Source organism: Nomascus leucogenys, chromosome 4 (assembly GCF_006542625.1).
Source record: "Nomascus leucogenys isolate Asia chromosome 4, Asia_NLE_v1, whole genome shotgun sequence".
Taxonomy (NCBI): Eukaryota; Metazoa; Chordata; class Mammalia; order Primates; family Hylobatidae; genus Nomascus; species Nomascus leucogenys.
Window position 1 is genome coordinate 127,433,066 of NC_044384.1, and position 20,404 is coordinate 127,453,469.

General features: G+C 41.9%; 2 protein-coding genes across 10 annotated transcripts in view; one reads left to right on the plus strand and one right to left on the minus strand.

The window, feature by feature from the left end:
* RPL15 (ribosomal protein L15) lies at positions 1-7,850 on the minus strand. 6 transcript variants are annotated; one of them, XM_003256762.4, is made up of 5 exons: positions 7,218-7,850; positions 6,363-6,544; positions 5,821-5,957; positions 5,148-5,198; positions 1-2,754 (listed from the first exon to the last, which is right to left on the minus strand). In XM_003256762.4, exons 2-5 carry the CDS (start codon positions 6,532-6,534, stop codon positions 2,677-2,679), a joined length of 438 nt encoding a protein of 145 aa, XP_003256810.1. In that variant the 5' UTR covers positions 6,535-6,544; positions 7,218-7,850; the 3' UTR covers positions 1-2,676. The 6 variants fall into 6 exon arrangements, with proteins under 6 accessions (XP_003256810.1, XP_030668123.1, XP_030668120.1 ...); XM_030812263.1 differs by lacking the exon at positions 1-2,754 and having other exon boundaries at positions 3,513-5,198; positions 7,297-7,315; XM_030812260.1 differs by lacking the exon at positions 1-2,754 and having other exon boundaries at positions 3,513-5,198; positions 7,096-7,242.
* The window catches only part of NKIRAS1 (NFKB inhibitor interacting Ras like 1), a 27,845-nt gene continuing 14,849 nt past the window's right edge, over positions 7,409-20,404 (plus strand). The window contains exons 1-2 of one of the 4 annotated variants that reach the window (XM_030812266.1): positions 7,409-7,489; positions 13,439-13,549. In XM_030812266.1, the coding sequence (XP_030668126.1) occupies positions 13,456-13,549 (94 nt within the window). In that variant the 5' untranslated portion in view covers positions 7,409-7,489; positions 13,439-13,455. Of the gene's footprint in view, positions 7,609-10,094; positions 10,182-12,913; positions 13,036-13,438; positions 13,550-20,404 lie in introns of those variants that run through there. The other 3 variants (XM_003256763.4, XM_030812265.1, XM_030812264.1) reach the window with 3 other exon arrangements.

A 20,404-nucleotide genomic window follows, 5' to 3' on the forward strand; every position in this document is an offset into this window, starting at 1 on the left:
CAGCTCCTTCCAATTTATTAATATAGCATGGTACATAAGTGAGGGGGGATTCTCTGATAGAAAAGTGGAAAGCCACTGTAAAGCAAACATAAAAAACGCTCTTAAATGTACAAATAATGCTCAACTTTATTTATTGAATTAGTTAGGGCCAAGCTAGGCTATGCTGCCATAATAACAAAACACAACTAATGCAGTCGTTTGACACAATAAAATCTTACCACTCATGCTGTCTGATGGGGTTGAGCAGCTTTCTTCCATCTTGTATTAATAGCTATGCTATCTGGATCACTGGCTTCCACAGTTGTGGGAAGTGTGGAGGAGGCATACCAACTGTTTTTCTTGGAGGGAAGTAATATGACCCCAACCTAAATGCATGCGAGGCCAGGAAAACAATGTAGTTTAGTTGTGTTTTCAGGGGGAGAAAAAGCTATGGTATGCACGTAGCTTTGCCTCTGCCACACTCAGAACGCAAAATAAAAGTAGAGAACAGTATCATTTCCCCCTAACAGAATGGCAGATATCCCAAAATTTGATTACATACATTAAAGAGGGTGTGGATAAACAAGTCCTCTCCTACTTTGCTGGTGGTAATGAAAATTGGTTCAACTTTTATGGAAGACAATTTGGCAATATCTATAAAAAATTACATACATACAATTTTTAACTCTGCCATTCTAAGAATTTATTCTACAGATGAATAAAGATGTATGCACACATTTTTCTTTTTTGTAATAGCAACAGATTGGAAGAAATTTAAATGTCCATCAGGAGGGTCCACATCCAATGAATCATGGTACATCCACATGATGGGATACCATGCAGTTATACCAAAAGAATGAAGTTCCGGCCGGGCACGGTTGCTCATGCCTGTAATCCCAGTACTTTGGGAGGCTGAGATGGGCGGATCACCTGAGGTCAGGAGTTTGAGACCAGCTTGGCCAAAATGGTGAAACCCTGTCTCTACTGAAAATACAAAAATAGATGGATGTAGTGGCAGGCACCTGTAATCCAAGCTACTCGGGAGGCTGAGGCAGGAGAACGCATGAACGTGGGAGGCAGAAGTTGCTGCAAGCCAAGATTGTGTTATTGTACTCCAATCCGGGCTACAAGAGCAAAACTACATATCAAAAAAAAAAAAAAAAAAAATTCCTCATGAGCTGATAAAGAATAAGCTCTGAGATACATAACTAAACAAAAAAATCAACAATGTGTATCATATCCTACTACTTGGGGAAAAAAAGGAAAAAATACATATGTAGGCCGGGCACAGTGGCTCACACCTGTAATCCCAGCTCTTTGGGAAGCAGAGATGGGAAGATTGCTTGAGCCCAGGACTTTGAGACCAGCCTGAGCAACATACTGAAACCCTGTCTCTACAAAAAAATACAAAAATTAGCCTGGCATGGTGGTGTGCACCTGTGGTTCCAGCTACTTGAGAGGCTGAGGTGGGAGGATTGCTTGAGCCTAGGAGGTCGAGGCTACAGTAAGTTGTGAACATGCCACTACACTCCAGCCTGTGCAACAGTGAGACCCCGTCTCAAAATAAAAAAATATTGTTAAACTGATCACATTGCCTCCAGGGAGGGGAACTAGGAGGCAGAAGGGTTTGTACTGTAGAGCCTATACTTATCTTTTGAATTTTTAACTTTAATGTATTATCTATCAAAAACTTTAAGTTGGCCGGGTGCAGTGGCTGACACCTGTAATCCCGGCACTTTAGGAGGCCAAGGGGGGAGGATCACCTGAGGTCTGGCCAACATGGTGAAACCCTGTCTCTACTAAAAATACAAAAATTAGCTGGGCGTGGTGGTGCGTGCCTGTAGTCCCAGCTACTCGGCAGGCTGAGGCAGGAGAATCGCTTGAACCCGGGTTGCAGTGAGCTGAGATCGTGCCACTGCACTCCAGCCTTGCAACACAGTGAGACTCCATCTCAAAAAAAAATCAAACCAAAACAAATAAACTTTAAGTGTATAGGATTTGAATTCAGACTGTCACTGTATGACTTTGAGCAAGTTGCTTCATCTTTGTGTTTCCTCATTGGCAAAAAAGAATTAATACTAGTAACTGCACCTTTTGGGATTACAAGAAACCAATTGTTTTTTTTTTTTTTTGAGACAAGTTCTGGCTCTTATCACCCAAGATGGAGTGCAGTGGTGTAATTTCGAGACTACAGGCGTGCAACACCATGCCCAGCTAATTTATTTTTTGTGAGATGGGCTCTCACTACATTGCTCAGGCTGCTCTCTAACTCATGAGCTCAAGCCCACCTTGGTTTCCAAAAGTGTTGGGATTGCAGGCATGAGCCACTGCACCCAGTCAATTGTTGTTATTACTAAAGTAAATTTGGGCCTGGTGTGGTGGCTCATGCCTGTAATTCCAGCACTTTGGGAGGCCAAGGCAGGATTGCTTGAGGCCAGTAGTTCAAGACCAACCTGGGTAACAGAGTGAGATCCTGTCTGCACAAAAAATAAAAATTGGGCTGGGTGTGGTGGCTCACGCCTGTAATCCCAGCACTTTGGGAGGCCAGGGCAGCTGGATCACTTGACGTCAGGAGTTCGAGACCAGCCTGGCCAACATAGTGAAACCCCGTCTCTACTAAAAATACAAAAGTTAGCTGGGCGTGGCAGTGTGTGCCTGTAGTCCTGGCTATTTGGGAGGCTGATGCAGGAGAATTGCTCAAACCCGGGAAACAGAGGTTGCAGTGAGCCGTGATTGCCCCACTGCACTCCTGCCTGGGTGAGAGTGAGACTCCATCTGAAAAAAAGCAAAAAACAAAAACTGAATAATCAATGTTGCTGTGTGAATTACATGCCAATATAGAAATAGTAAAGCAAATGGGAACAGCTTGTTGGGTAGTCAGGGTATAGCTGATAAAGTGACCCTTAATATTGGAGTAAAGCTTTCCTACCATAAAGGCATTAGGAAGTGTTTGGTGTATTTGAAGAACAGCAAGGAGCCTGGGGTGAGGACTGCAGTAGGACATGAGGTCACACGTAAAGTGGGAAGATCATGAAAGCTATCAGGAGGACTTTTGATTTTTTTGCACAGGAGTGCCATAATCAATTTAATAGGACCCCTTGGGCTACTGTGTGGAGATAAAACTGTAGAGTAGCAAGGACAGGAACAAGGTTTTCTTGTAGAGACAATGCTGACCTTTGGCCCGAACCCTTTCTCTCCTCTCCAAATTAGCCATGTTTAAGTTTTTTTGTTGTTGTTTTTAAATAGAGGTCTCACTATGCTGCCCAGGCTGGCCTCAACAAATCCTCCAGCTTGTCTCCCAAAGTGACAGGTTTACAGGCCTGAGCCACCACACCCAGCTGAACAGTTTTAGATAAAAACCTAATTCATGCAATGATCAGAGAACTGAGAGAGTAGAAGTACATTTTATGCTATCTCAAATTATATTATTTCTATAATCACATTTTGATGCCTTTTTGCTAGTTAGGGTATTTGGTTTGCTTTAAAGTACATTAGCACTGTGAGATGACAAAAAATAACAGAAGGTCCATTGGTTTTAGTTTAATAGACATTTATTCCTTTAGTTGAACAACCTCTACACAATTAAAATGTATGACTTAAGATCTTTTCTTTTTTTGTGAAGAAATTTAGGTCTCAAGAACTTTTATGAACTTGCTATGAGTACTTCCTGGAAATCAATTAACTGAGCCTTTTGAAACCCCTAGAGAAGATAGGAGAAAATTGGTTCAGAACGAGCATTTAAATTAAGTCAGCAAAGTCAGAATTTAAAATTGGGCAATTCCTTGTCTACATTTTCTTTACACTCAAATTCATCCTGGAAAACAGTAGTCTAGTCTCCTGGAAGACATGATGCAAACAGAAATGCAATGTTGTGGTATACTCAAAGTGGGTGCATAAGTGACGGTCCAACTTTGTGGAATGGTAAGGATTTTTAGGGTAGTTTGGCCAGGAACGAGAGAAATAACCGCAGAAAACATATATGGTTGGAAACCATGCGCTTGTGACTTTTTCTGTAGCCTATGAGAGTGGACAGAGTGGGTAACCCAAGATGTTTTTAAGACTGACTGGACTAGCGATAGAGCGAGATTCTGTCTCAAAAAAAAAGACTGCCTGGACTAAGAATGAGGTACTTATAGCCAACTACCTTCCCCCTAATGTGACTGAAGGGATTCATAATGATCACAATTAGCATTACTGTTATTTTAGGGTTGACGTCTAAGCTCACACTTGAAAGGTATTTATCTAATGGCCACTGGCTCACCAGCTTCCCACCCTAGCATTCATTGCTAGCTTACCAATCTTAAAGCTAATCATTTTATCTCACATTCAACTCCAAAACATACCAGTGTTAATACCATTACCACTAGTCATTGAATAACATGAAGCCATGGCACTGAACCAGGAGCTTTCACCTTTTATGTGAATTTAAAATGGTACTGTGGAGGCTGAGGCAATTTTCTTCAGGCTAACCCAGATTTTCTAAAGCCCAATTTAAAAAGTCTACACCTGCCAAACTAAAAACACGCAGCCACTTGAAAATAAACCAGCAGAGCATTGCCATCACCCTGATAAAGCTGCAGGTTTCATCACATGCACCAGACAGATCTACATGGCTAGTTTCAGTTCTCTTCTTTTAAAGAATTTATTAAGCCTATTATACCACACAGTATGTTTTATACACTGACATACAACTCCCTAATAAGATAAAGCAAAGACAAAAAAGCTTATCTTATTAGAAACAAGATACACCACCACTTATTGTCTTCAAACATTATTGCACTTTAACTTTCTTAATTTGACAAAGCATTCAAGAAACATCTGCAGACTAGTTTTAACAGACAAATAACACCTGTAAGCAGACATGACTGTCCTAAATTGTTTATTAGGTGTGAATTTTACAAACTTTACTTATATTAGCGGTAACGGTGGAGCTGGAGAGTATTGCGCCTTCTCCAAGCTGCCCGGCGAGAACCACCAATAGTGTGGTGGAACTTATGGCCCTTTCCAAGGCCACGGCTCTTTCGGCCTGCAGATGTCAGCCCACGCATCTCCCTGTGCTTGTGGACTGGTTTGGTGATCCATTGGGTGTCAGGATTTCTTCTGATAGCTTTATGGAATGGATCAATGAGGATAACCTCAAAAAATTTGTATGTGGAATCTTCACCCACCCAGTAAGAATTCAGGACTCTCAGAGCCCCACAGTGGCGTCCAGCTCGCTCCTAGAATAGGAAAAAAGGCCCAAGGTCAGTCTCCCACATTGCCTATAGCAGCAAGTCAGAAAGAATTTTAATTCTCAACTCTAGTTCACCACCAGACCAGAGTCTTTTACTACTCAAGTATTTACTAAGCATCTCTCCCTAGACTATCACAAGTGTAATGAGATAAAGTAGACTTGCTAAAACAACACACATAGACTGAAACACATCATTCCTTCTTAATACTCCATTCCTGACTAGGGCATGAATATGTTAATATCTGCGTAACAAAATTGAGGGTTTGGGGACCTTACCTTTTTCCAATACAACTGAGACCTCAGCAACGTTAGCTTTAAAAATATTTAGCATGTATTTTAGGCTGTGCAGGCCAATTTGGTCTCTGATGCATATTCTTGCCTCTTTAAAGCTTAGGTTCCACAAGTGCTTCCAGTATATACACATGCATTTGTAACAAAGACTTACAAGTCTTTCAAGCAATTACTCTTTACCAAGATTAGTAAAAATCACAAACCCTGTTTTATACAGGAGACAGCTCACCTAAGTACAATCAGAAAAGTTGCTTAAATCTGTCTCATCCACCAGCCCGAGGCAGTATTTAGTATAACTGCTACTGAAAACCATTTACCTCTGCAACGGACTGAAGGCTTCGAGCAAACTTTAGCTGGTTAACACCATGATGGACAGGCTTGCCGTAAGTTGCACCCTTAGGAACTGGGCGTTTTCGGCCACCACGGCGAACACGAATCCTATATATAACGTAACCTGCACACAAACACACACAAAATTAGTGATTTTATAGGAAGCCATAAGGCTTAAGACTCCAATGGCTTGTCACTAATACTCCACCAAAAATACTTCAACAGTAAGTTAATGCTATCTAATGGAAAAAATAAAACACATTCCAGTCTTTTTCAGTGTACCTTAGGCTACTCATACAGGGAGGCACACTGTTTACTTTGCTTTAGTCTGAACTCATTCAGATTTGTAACTTTTGACACACTTGCCACTTTAGACAGTGCATACAGTAACTGACCAGTGTTGCTAGCTCTATTCTGCCAAAGCCCTATGCGAAGAAAGACACTGGGGCAGCAGTGTCTTCCTAACAGCTGGTTTCTAACTTTTCTCGAATATAATTTTACCCAAGCATCCACGGAGTCGATCACGTACCTTGCTTGGCCTTGTAGCCCAGTCGGCGCGCTTTATCAGGCCGGGTGGGGCGGGGAGCCCTGTGGAGAGCAGAGAGCTGGCGGTACTGCCAGCAGCGGACCCTCAGAAGAAAGCGCATGACATCAGACTGCTTCTTTCTCCATAGCTCCTGGATGTACTTGTATGCACCCATCTTGGCTTACCTGTGAAATCAAACTGTGTATTAAATATCAACCGTTTGAAGTACAGTAAGACTCTACCCGTCCATCTTAGTTCCCCAACAAGCACAAGGAAACCGCCGGGAATGAAAATGGCTCTGCACCAACGGCCGGGGACAGCTAGCCCAACCCCCATCACTGCGCCCACGGAGCCGCGTTCAGTCACCTCCGCAACCCCAACGCGGAGCGGTGCTCGGCACGATTTGGTGGGGCGAATGAACAGAACCAGAGCTGAGCACCAAGGGGGCGGGTGGCTGCGGCAGGCGGCGTCCCCAAGGGGGACCTGCAAGGAGATGCCGCTGACACCACAGGGAAAGGTACTGCTGCCACCGCCAAGGATTAACTCTCGAGGAAAATGCATCTACTCCACCCAACCAGCAGCCTCGCTTTAGGCTGCCTTGTTCCGGGCGCCCCATTCGTCAGCCCCACGCCTCCTCCAGGATCCGGGCCCAGCTCGAATTCGCGCCGCCATCACATCTTCGCTCAACCCGCCCCGGGGACCGCCTCTCCACCCCTTCGCTGTCCCGCATCCTGACCAAACTGTGGCCGCACAGGAGGGTGACCTATCTCGGAGGACGCAGGGTCCCCGGGCCTGGATGGCTGAAGAGGAAGACGATCAAAGGCGGATGGAAGAGCAAAGATCCTCAACGCAGCCTACCTGATGGCTGCCGCCAGATGGAAAGGAAAGAGCTGTACTCCCACAATGCCTTTTGGGCTCCTCCCCCACCTCAACCAACCTCTTTCCGGTGGAAAGCTGCGGCCTCCCAGAGCGTCATGGGACATGTAGTTCCGGCATCACGCCTGGTGGGCGGAGTTCTGCCGAGTGGGGCGCAGCGGCCCCTATTGTCCCGCCCCTCGCTCCGCAGGATTCGAGCCTGAGCGGCCAGGGCGTCTCGAGGGGTGAGAGAGTTGGCGGCGAAGTCTCGGCCGGTAAGCGAGCGTCGGCGAGTGTCTTGCCGCGAGAGGAGGCAAGTTGGGGTCCAGGCTCCAAAGCCGGTGGCCGCGTACCGCGGTGGAGCCGCTGTCCTTGAGGTCTGAGGAGAGAACAGGTTTGTTTCACGCACCGCGGGCTCTCCACCTGCGGTGTCTGCGTCTCCGCGTCTCCGCGCTGCGCTGCGCTGTCTCTCTCTGGCCACCTGACGACTGGCGCAGAAATCTGGGCCCCAGCGCTGCGCTGAGAGATCCCCTGACGCTTCCCCAGCCCCCCAGGGAGGCCTTCGCGGAGTCGGGGCGTCGCGGGTCGGGGCGCTCGCTGTGTCCCTTCAGCTCCAGACTGCGTGAAGCTCCTCCAGCAGGCCCCAGCGCCCAGGGATTTTGTCCTAAAAAAGGGTCATGGAGTGGGTGGATTGCGGGCGGCTCGGCGATTTTTCTGCATACGGATTTCGTCCCAAATTTGCTAACATGAGAACCAGAGTTTTTCAGAAAAGCAAAATGTTTATTTGCCAAGACCTGTTTGGCAGGTGTGAATGTTTTGGGGAAGAAATGCCGAGAAAATGCTGGCATTTTGCGTTGCGGGGTTTTTTTTTTTTTAATTGAGAAATAGGTTACTGGCTTATTTTGTTTCTCCAGAATATTTTCATTTGGCTTTAATTTAAGTCATGTGGCTTTAATTTCCTTCCAGATTATGCGTTCAGATGTGGCAAAGGCTTAAGAGAATCATTATCTCTTAATCGTAGCGGTTTTATCTTTTTTCCTACATCATATTTTTCTTTCTTTTTTTTTAAATCACAGCTTTACGTTTTTAAGGGTCTCCATCTGGTTCATTCATTGATTCAACAAATATTTATTAAGGGTCTAATATGTGCCAGGCATAGTTGCTGGGGATGCAGCAGCAAACAACGCAGAATTTTTGGCCTTCTTGGAAACAGGCAGTAAGCAGAAGTAAGCTGTGTATTGGGTTTGGTGGTAAATGCTAAGGAAAAAAGATAAGGGGAGGGAAGTGATGAGGGAGTGTTAGCGGGTGAGGGTTGCAATTTGGGATGGAATGTCCAGGTTAAGTCTTTTACAGAAGGTAACATTTAAGAAAGGACCTCAGGAATAGGAGTCTGGGAGTAAGAGTAGGGGTCTGATTCAGGTAGAGGGAAAAGAGCCAAGACTGGAGCACGCAAGATTAGTAGAGGAACAGCAGGGAAGCAGTGTGGCTGAAATTCACAGTAGGGGAAAGTGGGAAATGACGTCAGAGAGGTGAAGGTTCTTACGTGGACTTCGGATTTCATTGGAAGATTTTGAACGGAAGGATGACTTCATATGGCGTACATTTTAAAAAGATAACTTGGATTGCTCCTTTTGAGGCTAAAAGGAGAGAAAAAATGGAAGCAGAGAGACTACTTAGGAAATTGTGTTAGTCTTCCATTGCTCCTGTAACAAATTTCAGCAACTTTGTTGGTTAACAGCAATACACATTTACCGTCTTTTAGTTTGTACATCAGACTAGGTCTGTAAATCTGTAAATATCACCAGGCTAAAACCAAAGTCAATAGGGCCGTGTTCCTTCTGGAGGTACTAGGGGAGAATACATTGATTTCCTTGGCTTTTCCACCTTATGAAGCCTGCCTGAATTCCTTGGCTCCTGAGTGCTTCCTTCATCTTCACAGCCAGCAAAAGAGCATCTTCCAATCACACCTTCTGTCCTCTCCAGCACTCCTGTGTCTCTCTTATAAAGACACCTGTGGCACATTGGGCCCAGCTAGATAATTCAGGATAGTATCTTCATTTGGAAGTTCTTAATCACCCCCGCAAAATTCTTGTATGAGTATGTAAAGTAACATATTCACAGGTTTGGGGGACTACGATGTCTTTGAGAGACCAGGTGAGAGAACATGGTGCCTCACCCAGACCACTTCAGTAGCGCGAAAATGGTAAGTAGTGCAGCCCTGTATGTATTTCAAAGGTGAGGATGACTAAAAAGTTGAATGCGCTACTGTAGGTACACTGCGTATGGGCGTAGTCCTGCTCCTAAAGGAGCAGTAAAAATAAAATTTAAAAAGTTGGATGAATCATTTGGAAAAAAAATTCTAGTATGTGAATAATCACTGCTAATTTATCAATCACATTTGCAGTTTTATTTCTCAATTTGTAGTTTCTCAGTTAACAGTTTTACAAGATTTGGATTTGTGTTTCCAATTGATTTTGAGATTCCCGAGGACAAGGGATGATTTCTGTTTTTGCCCCCTAGTTTGTCTCTGATGGCTGGCATGATGGTAGGCCCTCAGTAAATGTTTGGTAAATGAATAAAAGAATGGTAAGCTAGAATCTGCTTATTACATTTTATTTTGTGCAATACTGTGTGCAAAACCTGTTGAATATATTTTTATACATGTAAATATATTCATATATGGATAAGTGAAAGTATTCCACACTATACATAATGTTGACATAAGTAAATACACAATGTAGGTGGTTTCCCCACATGACAGTATTTTTAGAGATTTATAACATCTCTCCTATGATGCTAACAGTGTTTGGTATTGTTTTTCTGGTTGCATCAGAAACTTGTGTTTTACTTATAAAAATAGAATGACCCACTTACATAGAAGAACAGAAGCACTGACAGTTTTGGGGAGCTGTTTCTGATGGATCTTCAAAGAGAATATTGACAAAGCATTTCACAGAAATGGACCAGGTCATATATTTATTCTTTTTTTTTTTTTTTTTTTTTTAGCCTCAAGTTGGAGAGAGGAAGTTGTATTTATTCTCTAGCAACGTTATTGATTAGCCTGGAAAGTAAAGCAATAAGTATTTAAGACTGCCCTGAATCTTGCCTATTAAGCACGTTCTCTTAGTAATTTACATCACATGAGGTTTAATAGGTCACAGATTGAATTTTATTGCCCAGTTTCTTAGGGTAGGGATGTGACAAGTAGCTGTAACTACTGCTTTTTTTGTTCACCTCAGTGTTGATGTATCTCTGGATAAGCAACTTCTAATATCATGGCATCACAGTGTTGAAAGGAACCTAAAGGTGACCCATGTACTACAGAGCCTTTCAAATTCTTGAAACCTAGATTTAAGTAAGAGGCTTGGTTACCCCAGGATTGGTTCATGTGATTGATTGCCCATTCAGGATACTGCAGATGACCACCTTTGTATATTTCGCAGAAAGTAGTGTACATTTATTGTGTTTGGGAATTATTAAATAATTATAAGTGCTTTAAGAACCAAACTATTAGTAGTTTTTATTTGTAAATCTGAAAATAAGCATGAGAACCACTTATTTGTAATGTGAGTTCCTGCCATACTGATCATATATAGAAAATAAAGTATTTTTGTGTATGTGTTAGTTATTCAAAATGTTAATTATTTTTTAAAGAATTCTTAACTTTGTAATTGATGGTAGCAAGGCACTCATCTGCTTTATGTAGTAGTATTGTTTCCTATTTGGAAAGCAACCAGGAACCTAGAATATTTCAGCCATGCTTTGATTAATCACACTTATCTTTTCATCTTTGTTTTCTTTTTGGTAGTGTAAAATATTTAATGAAGTCTATTCTGTCTTATCTCTTCGCTTTCCTTCCAAAATATGCTTAAAATTCTTAGCTAGTGTTTTGAGCTACTTTTGTTCAGTTACTTTTACTGTTTGCCCATGATGAAGACTTCTTTGGTAATATCAAAATGAACTCCCCAATTTATTAATATACACACACAACACAAAACAATGTACAATTTTTAGCAAACATCTGTTAATCCTATTATCCTGATAATTATATTATCCTGATAATCATATTATCGATGAGTGATCAAAGTACATTTGTAGTGTACTACTTTTTTTTTTTTTTTTTTGAGACGGAGTTTCATTCTGTTGCCCAGGCTGGAGTGCAGTGGCATAATCTTGGCTCACTGCAAGCCCCACCTAATTTTTTGTATTTTTAGTAGAGACGGTTTCACTGTGGTAGCCAGGATGGTCTCGATCTCCTGACCTCGTGATCCGCCCGCCTCGGCCTCCCAAAGTGCTGGGATTACAGGCATGAGCCACGGCGCCCGACGTATGTGGCACATTTTCTTAATCTAGTCCATCATTGATGGACATTTGGGTTGGTTCCAAGTCTTTGCTATTGTGAATAGTGCCCCAATAAACATACGTGTGAATGTGTCCTCATAGCAGCATGATTTATAATCCTTTGGGTATATACCCAGTGATGGGATTACTGGGTCAAATGGTATTTCTAGTTCTAGATCATTGAGAAATCGCCACACTGTCTTCCACAATGGCTGAGCTAGTTTACGGTCCCACCAACACTGTAAAAGTGTTCCTATTTCTCCACATCCTCTGCAGCACCTGTTGTTTCCTGACTTTTTAATGATAACCATTCTAATTGGTGTGAGATGGTATCTTTTTGTGGTTTTGATTTGCATTTCTCTTATGGCCAGTGATGATGAGCATTTTTTCATGTGTCTGTTGGCTGCATAAATGTCTTCTTTTGAGAAGTGTCTGTTCATATCCTTTGCCCACTTTTTGATGGGGTTGTTTGTTTTTGTTTTTTTCTTGTAAATTTGTTTAAGTTCTTTGTGGATTCTGGATATTAGCCCTTTGTCAGATGGGTAGATTGCAAAAATCTCCCATTCTGTAGGTTGCCTGTTGACTCTGATGGTAGTTTCTTTTGCAGTGCAGAAGCTCTTTAGTTTAATTAGATCCCATTCATCTATTTTGGCTTTTGTTGCCATTGCTTTTGGTGTTTTAGTCATGAAGTCCTGTGCATGGGCAATTTTTCCATTCTTCCTCAAAAAGAAGTATGATTAAGAAAGCCCACGTGACAGCCAGGAGCAGTAGCTCATGCCTGTAATCGTAGCACTTTGGGAGGCCAAGGTGGGCGGATCACTTGAGGTCAGGAGTTTGAGACCATCCTGGCCAACGTAGTGAAACCCCGTCTCTACTAAAAATACAAAAATTTCACCAAGCATGGTGGCAGGCGCCTGTAATCCCAGCTACTCGGGAGATTGAGGCAGGAGAATCGCTTGCCCTCAGGAAGTGGAGGTTGCAGTGAACGGAGATCTCATCACTGCACTCCAGCCTGAGTGACAGAGCTAGACCCTGTCTCAAAAAAAAAAAAAGCCCACGTGACTACCAAAATCCAGTTTCTTCCCTTCCTGAGAAAAGACTGACTTAAACATTCATGTTTCTTTGAAAAATCATGTCCATTTTCTAAAAATTTTATCCTCATGCCTCCTTAAATTTTTACTTAAATGTTTATTTTTCCAGGTAAATATTGATGAGTAGGCAGTCTCTATCAAGGATTTAAGAGTCTGTTGGATTGCTATAGACTTAATCAGTATTGAAATATTCTTCATATAAAATGTATTTATTCTTTTTGAAAAGAAAGATGTATTCATACCTATCCATGTTTTTTTTTTTTTGAGACGGAGTCTAGCTCTTTCACCCAGGCTGGAGTGAAGTGGCGCAATCTTGGCTCAGTGCAACCTCTGCCCCCTGGGTTCAAGCGATTCTCCTGCCTCAGCCTCCCGAGTAGCTGGGATTACAGGCGAGTGCCACCACGCCTGGCTAATTTTTGTATTTTTTAGTAGAGATGGGGTTTCACCATTTTGGCCAGGCTGGTCCCGAACTCTTGACCTCAGGTGATCCACCCGCCTTGGCCTCCCAAAGTGGTAGGATTACAGGCATGAGCCACTGTGCCTGGCATGTATTCTTATATTTATCTACATTGTCTCTGTGAGATATATAAGAAACTGATAATGCTTATTGCTCTAAGGGAGCAAATGGGAGACTGGGGAATGGGGTTTGGAAGGCTATACCTTATTGTGTATCTCCTTTTCTGTATTGGAAAATTTCCCCTGTGCATGTGTTACATATTGAAATACTGAAAGAAAAAGAAATGGTTAATTTCAACAGTATACAGTTTAAAAGACCTTCTCTTCTCTCCACAGTGATATCCTGAGAGAAGATGGGAAAGGGCTGCAAGGTTGTGGTTTGTGGATTGTTATCTGTGGGGAAAACTGCAATTTTGGAGCAGCTGCTTTATGGAAATCATACTATTGGTAAGATTGTTTTTATCTAGTTTGTCTCTAGGTTCTGGGAGCTGTCAGGGGTCTTTTGTTGGTCATGCTAAACTAAAGGTGGTTGATGGTACATAAAGGGGAGGTATAATCCAGAGGGACCAAAAGAGATTAAGAGGTAAGAAAAGAGGAGGGAAAAAAGTCTTAAGTGTTATTGAAATTCAAGAGTGCCTGCTGTAAGTTATCACAGGTAAGGAAAGAAATGGCCAATATAGATAGATCAATATGGATATATATTCCATTGTGTGTGTGTGGTTTTCTGTGTATTTACATAATGAATGGTGGTCTACAAATCATAGAATCACTGATTTAAGAAAACATGACTTTCCACTGGGCATGGTGGCTCAGGCCTGTAATCCCAGCACTTTGGGAGGCCGAGGCAGGCAGATCACCTGGTGTCAGGAGTTCAAGACCAGCCTGGCCAACATGGTGAAACCCGTCTCTACTAAAAATAGGATATTAGCCAGGCATAGTAGCAGGTGGCTGTAATCCTGCTACTTGAGGGGCTGAGGCAAGAGAATCTCTTGAACCTGGGAGGCCGAGGTTGCAGTGAGCCAAGATGGTGTTACTACACTCCAGCCTGGGCTACAGAGCAAGACTCTGTTTCAAAAAAAAAAAAAACGCCAAGCACATTGGCTCATGCCTGTAATCCAAGTGCTTTGGGAGGCCGAGGCAGGCGGATCACAAGGTCAAGAGATCAAGACCATCCTGGACAACATGGTGAAACCCCGTCTCTACTAAAAATACAAAAATTAGCTGGGTGTGGTGGTGCACGCCTGTAGTCCCAGCTACTCAGGAGGTTGAGGTAGGAGAATCGCTTGAACCCGAGAGGCAGAGGTTGCAGTGAGCCGAGATCGCACCACTGCACTCCAGCTTGGCGACAGAGTGAGACTCCATTGCAAAAAAAAAGAAGAAAAAAAAAACACAACTTTCCAGAGCTGCTGTATATAGATTTTTAAAAATGGAAGAAACAGCCGTTTGGTGAGTATGACTTAATTCTGTGAATTAGGCTACCTCATTCATTTATTCATTCGCTGAGTCAGATAATTATTTATTAATATTTGGTGTATGATACGTGTAATCAGGCCTTGGGTTAGAGAGGTGAAGATAGTATCTCTAGAGGTCATGGCTTAGTAAGGAAGATAGATATCACAGGTTAGAATGAAATGACGTTTGTGTTAGATAAGTAAATAGAGATCATCAAAGCATTTATTTCTGGCAGGTAACTTAAAGCACATTTCTGTTTTTCTGAGATGGAGTCTCACTCTGTCTCCCAGGCTTGAGTGCAGTGGTGCAATCTTGGCTCACTGCAACTTCCGCCTCCCAGGTTCAGCCAATTCTCCTGCCTCAGCCTCCTGAGTAGCTGGGACTACAGGCGCGTGCCACCACGTCTGGCTAATTTTTGTATTTTTATTTTAGTAGAGTTTATTTAGTTTCACCATGTTGGCCAGGCTGGTCTCGAACTCCTGACCTCAAGTGATCTGCCTGCCTCGGCCTCCCAAAGTGCTGGGATTACAGGCGTGAGCCGCTGCGCCTGGCCCACATTTCTGTTTTTCATTAGCCATTTCTATGTGCTCTGCTTCTCTTCTAGCTTTCTAAAATAATGTTTAACAATTGTGGTTAAATTCACGTTTAGTGTTTATTATAATACCTATGCTAGTAGTTCTCAAATTTTTTGGTTTCAGAATCCTTTTGCCCTGTGAAAACTTACTGAGGACCCCAAACAACTTTTGTTTATGTGGGCTATATCTTCCAACGTAATTTACTGTATTAGAAATTAAAACCGTGGCCAGGCGTGATGGCTCACAGTTTGGTAATCTCAGCACTTTGGGAGGCCAAAGTGGGAAGATCAGTTGGGCTCAGGAGTTTGAGACTAGCCTGAGACCTCATTTCCACTAAAAACAAAACAAAAAAAAAAGAAAAAAAGAAAAAAAAAGGAAGAAATTATCCAGGTGGGCATGGTGGCATGCGCCTGTGGTCCCAGTTATTTGAGACGCTGGGATGGGAGAATCACATGGGAGATTGAGGCTGCAGTGAGCCGTGATCGCACCACTGCATTCCAGCTTAGGAGACCCGATCTCAAAAAAGAAAAAAAGTAAAGGAAAATGGAGACATTTGTAAACTACTTATTTTTTCTAAATGACACTAATAAACTCATATCCTAAAATAACTTTATGAAAAAAATTATATTTTCAAAATAGTGAGAAAGGTGGCATTGATTTACTTTTTGGAAAATCTTTTCTGATGTCCAGCTTAATAGAAGGCAATTATTGTATCTATTAACACTTGCCTTTGTAATTAATCTGTTGTGATGAGGTGTTTTAGTTGAAATATATGAAGAAAATCCAGCTACACACAGATATGTAGTTGGAAAAGGTAGGAGGAATACTTTAATAACCTTTTCAGATAATTATGGGTATTTTTCTTTGGTATTTCACTAAAACTCAACAAGTGATGGTTACCTAAAGGTTATTGGAGCATAGAATCTGAAATCATATTCGTGAACTTTTTTACTCTGCTAAATTAAAATCTCATTGATTGATCCTGCATTTTAAATGGATCTTTTACCCAAGCAGAGTTTTTTAGCATTGTGAATTGGTCATTTGGGAAATTTTGGTTCACTGAGATAAGGAAATCTTCCCTATCACTTTTGTTAATATCTGATGAAATACCAATTTCATCAGTATTGGGAATCTATCAAATTCATGATGATGGATACAATTCTGATTTTTGCGTGAAAGCTCAAATGTTATTGACAACAAATACTGTTACCATAGTTACTTTCCTTGAAATGATAGGCTTCCTTTATTTATTTTTGAGAAAACGTTTGTCGAATATTGTAAATACATAGTTGTTCTGTCATTTCTTCTTTTTAAAAATGATGGCTAGTTCAGCTTGCAATTCAAAACACACGAGATTTTCCTCAAGATGTTACCATAATTGTATGCAGAAATGCTTTATGCATAGTTTCCATTTAATTCCATAGAATATTGAAAAGATATATACTCAAGGCTTGAGATTTAATAAAATTAGTCATTTTTATTGCTTTATTAAGGACATTCTTAAGTAAAACTGGCTTTTTAATTTTTTAACCGCAAGCACCAGATGGTGAAGAGAGGATCTAATGGCGACTATACATTTAGTGCCACTGACTCGATTTGCACTAAGGTACCGGCCGTTTTACCCACCATTGCTTTTGCAACATCAGTACAAATGTCAACACAGTGGAAAATGCAAATGACTTAGTAGTATTATGAATATAGTTTTGCCCATGTGGATCCCCTGAAAGGAGACCTCATGAGATCTGCAGACCACAGTTGGAGAGCTGCTGGCATGTATAAATATAGTACAATTGACCCTTCAACAGTGCAGGGGATAGGGGTGCCAACCACCCCCCCCAGTCAGTTGAAAACCAAATTTTTGACTCCCCAGAAACTTAACTACTGATTGCTTACTGTTGACCAGAAACCTTAAACCTGATAACATAAACAGTTAATTGTCATGTCTTATATGTTGTATGTATTATATACTGTACTCTTACAATAAAGTAAGCTAGAAATAAGAAAATGTTATTAAAATCATAAAGAAGAAGCCGGGTGTGGTGGCTCACGCCTTTAATCCCAGCACTTTGGGAGGCCGAGGCAGGCGGATCACTTGAAGTCAGGAGTTCAAGACCAGCATGGCCAACATGGCAAAACCCCATCTCTACTAAAAATATAAAAATTAGCTGGGCATGGTGGCACGTGCCTGTAATCTCAGCTACCTGGGAGGCTGAGTCATGAGAATCTCTTGAACCCGGGAGGCAGAGTTTATTGTGAGACGAGATCACGCCACTGCACTCCAGCCTGGGCAACAGAGCGAGACTGTCTCAAAACAAAACAAAACAAAACATAAAAAACCTGCTTTAAAAAATAAAGGTTATTTTAAAATGTATAAGAGGTTACCATTATTTAAATTTGAAAAGAAGAATGTAAGTGAAAAATAGCCACTGCAAAGGATATAAGACACTCTCTTTGATGGTAATGCATATAAAATAAAATCTGTGTCTCCCAGGCTGGAGTATAGTGGTGCGATCTCAGCTCACTGCAACCTCCACCTCCTGGGTTCAAGGGATTCTCCATCTCAAAAAAAAAAAAAATTATAAGGAAGAAAAACTATATTTACTATTTATTAACTGGAAGTGGTTCATCGTAAAGGTCTTCATCCTCATTGTTTTTATGTGGAGTAGACTGAGGAGGAGGAGGAGGGATTGGTCTTGCTGTGTCGGGTGGCAGAGGAGAAAGAAAATCTACATGTAAGACGTGAAGTTCAAACCTGTGTTGTTTAAGGGTCAGCGGTATTCTCAGCAGAGCAGTATAGTATACTGTGATTCTTTTTGTTTGTTTGTTTTCATGGAAGCTAATATTTATTTGTCATTTCTTTAGTTTTGTTTATACCTCTTGCTAGTTCTTTCCACATAGTCCAGATGTTTCTCAGTTCTCCATGAAGTCAGCTCCATCAGATAATCTATTTTTTTTCTTGGCTGTGTCCTTCAGGAGCTCTGTGTTCTCTTATCTACTGTGCCACCATCATCATGGAACTTCCCCTTTGTTTCTCCCTGTGTTTTTTTTTTTTTTTTTTTTGAGACGGAGTCTTGCTCTGTCACCCAGGCTGGAGTGCAGTGGCACGATCTCGGCTCACTGCACCCTCTGCCTCCTAGGTTCCAGTGATTCTCCTGACTCAGCCTCCCAAGTAGCTGGGATTACGGGCATGCACCACCATGCCCGGCTAATTTTTGTATTTTTAGTAGAGACAGGGTTTCACCATGTTGCCCAGGCTGGTCTTGAACTCCTGGCCTCAAGCAATCTGCCCACCTCGGCCTCCCAAAATGTTGGGATTACAGGCATGAGCCACTGCACCCGGCCTCTCCCTGGTTTTGATTTCCTGCTTCCTAGATCTCTTGTCATCTTCTTTTGGCGTGTACCTTTTTTTTTTTTTGGAGCACGTTTTCCACTACTTTTCTGGGGTTGAAAAGGTTGTAGAGTAGGACAGAACATTGAGTGATGACGGCCTTCAACATGCCCTATGCCTGGCACATAGCTGTGACCCTGGGGCTTCCGAATTGAGATATTTACTAATTGTGCTTGTGATTTCCTTTACTTCCTATCTGTGTTAGATTCTGTTTCTTCCTGTTTCTATGATTACATGTTAGTGTTTATGGAGGGTCTCCTCAAATAGTTTTCTGAGAAAATATACGTGATACATTTTCTGAGGCTTTGCATGTTTGAAACTGTCTTTATTTTACACTAACATTTGAATTGTAATTTTGATGGGTATAGAACTCTAGGTCAAAAATAATATACTTTCAGAATTTTGAAAGCGTTACATATATGGTTTAATCAGTAATTATGAGACAAACCTTCACATAATCTCCACGTGGATCAAAAAGTACAACATTGAGGACAGACCAGTGGCTCCCTGTGTTTCTCTGTCCAGTTGCAACTCATTCCTTCCCTTGACTTTTGGTTAATCATTCTTTTTATTTTTAATTGCCACATATGTATATCACTAAGTGGTCTAGTTTATTTTTGCCCTATGGATTTTCTATGAATTAAATTAATCCATGTCTGGCTTCTTTTACTCAACATTATATTTGTAAGACACATCAGGCCAGGCATGGTGGCTCACCACTGGAATCCCAGCACTTTGGGAGGCTGAGGTGGGAAGATCACTTGAGCCCCAGAGTTTGAGATCAGCCTGGGCAACATCGGGAGACCCCATCTCTATTTAGAAAAAGAAATAAAAGATTCATCCATTTTGCCGTAGCTGTGGTTGTTTACTTTTCATTGATGTAACATTCTATTGCATGAAACTACCTCTGTCTGTTCTGTCTTGATGAACATTTGGGTTATTTCCAGTTTGGAGCTATTGGAAATAATGCTACTCTGGAACATTATTGTACATGTATCCTGGCTATTATGTGATAAATTCTGGTATACATATCTAGGAATGAAATTGCTGATTCATAGAAGGTGTGTCTCTCTAACTTTACCAGCTTCTATTGTCTTCTTGCTTTTAGTGCTACTTTTGAGAATCTGGGAACCGTTATGATTCTTGATGCTTTGTCTATGGAAGCTTTTCTAGGTTCTCTTCTTTGTTCTTAGTTGCTGTGGTTTGAAGGATAGTGTCTCCTCCAAAATTCATGTTGAAACTTAATCTCCAGTGCAGCAGTATTAAGCAGTGTGGCCTATAAGAGGTGATTAAGTCATGAGGGCTACACCCTTCACCTTCATGAGGACTAATCCCTTATGAAAGATTAGCATCCTTATATAAAAGGGCTTAAGGTTGAAGGGAGTGCTCTCTTGCCTTCTGTCTCTCCCACCATGTGAGGACACAGCATTTGACCCCTCCCAAGGATGCAGCAACAGGGCTTCATCTTGCAGTGGGGACTGGGCCATAACAAGACACCAAACCTACTGGCACCTTGATCTTGGACTTCCCAGCCTCCAGAACTGTGAGAGATAAATTTTCTGTTTATAAATTACCCAGTCTGTGGTATGTTGTTATAGAAGCACAAATGGATTAAGACACCAGTGTTCTGAAATTTCAGTGATGCGGCATAGAATTGATCTTTTCTTTTCTTTTCTTTTCTTTCTTTTTTTTTTTTTTTTGCTCGGGTCGGAGTGCAGTGGCACGATCTCATCTCACTGCAACCTCCACGTCCTGAGTTCAGGCAATTCTCCCACTTCAGCCTCCCAAGTAGCTGCAATTACAGGTGCACACCACTGTGCCCAGCTAATTTTTGTATTTTTAGTAGAGATGGGGTTTCACCATGTTGGCCAGGCTGGTCTTGAACTC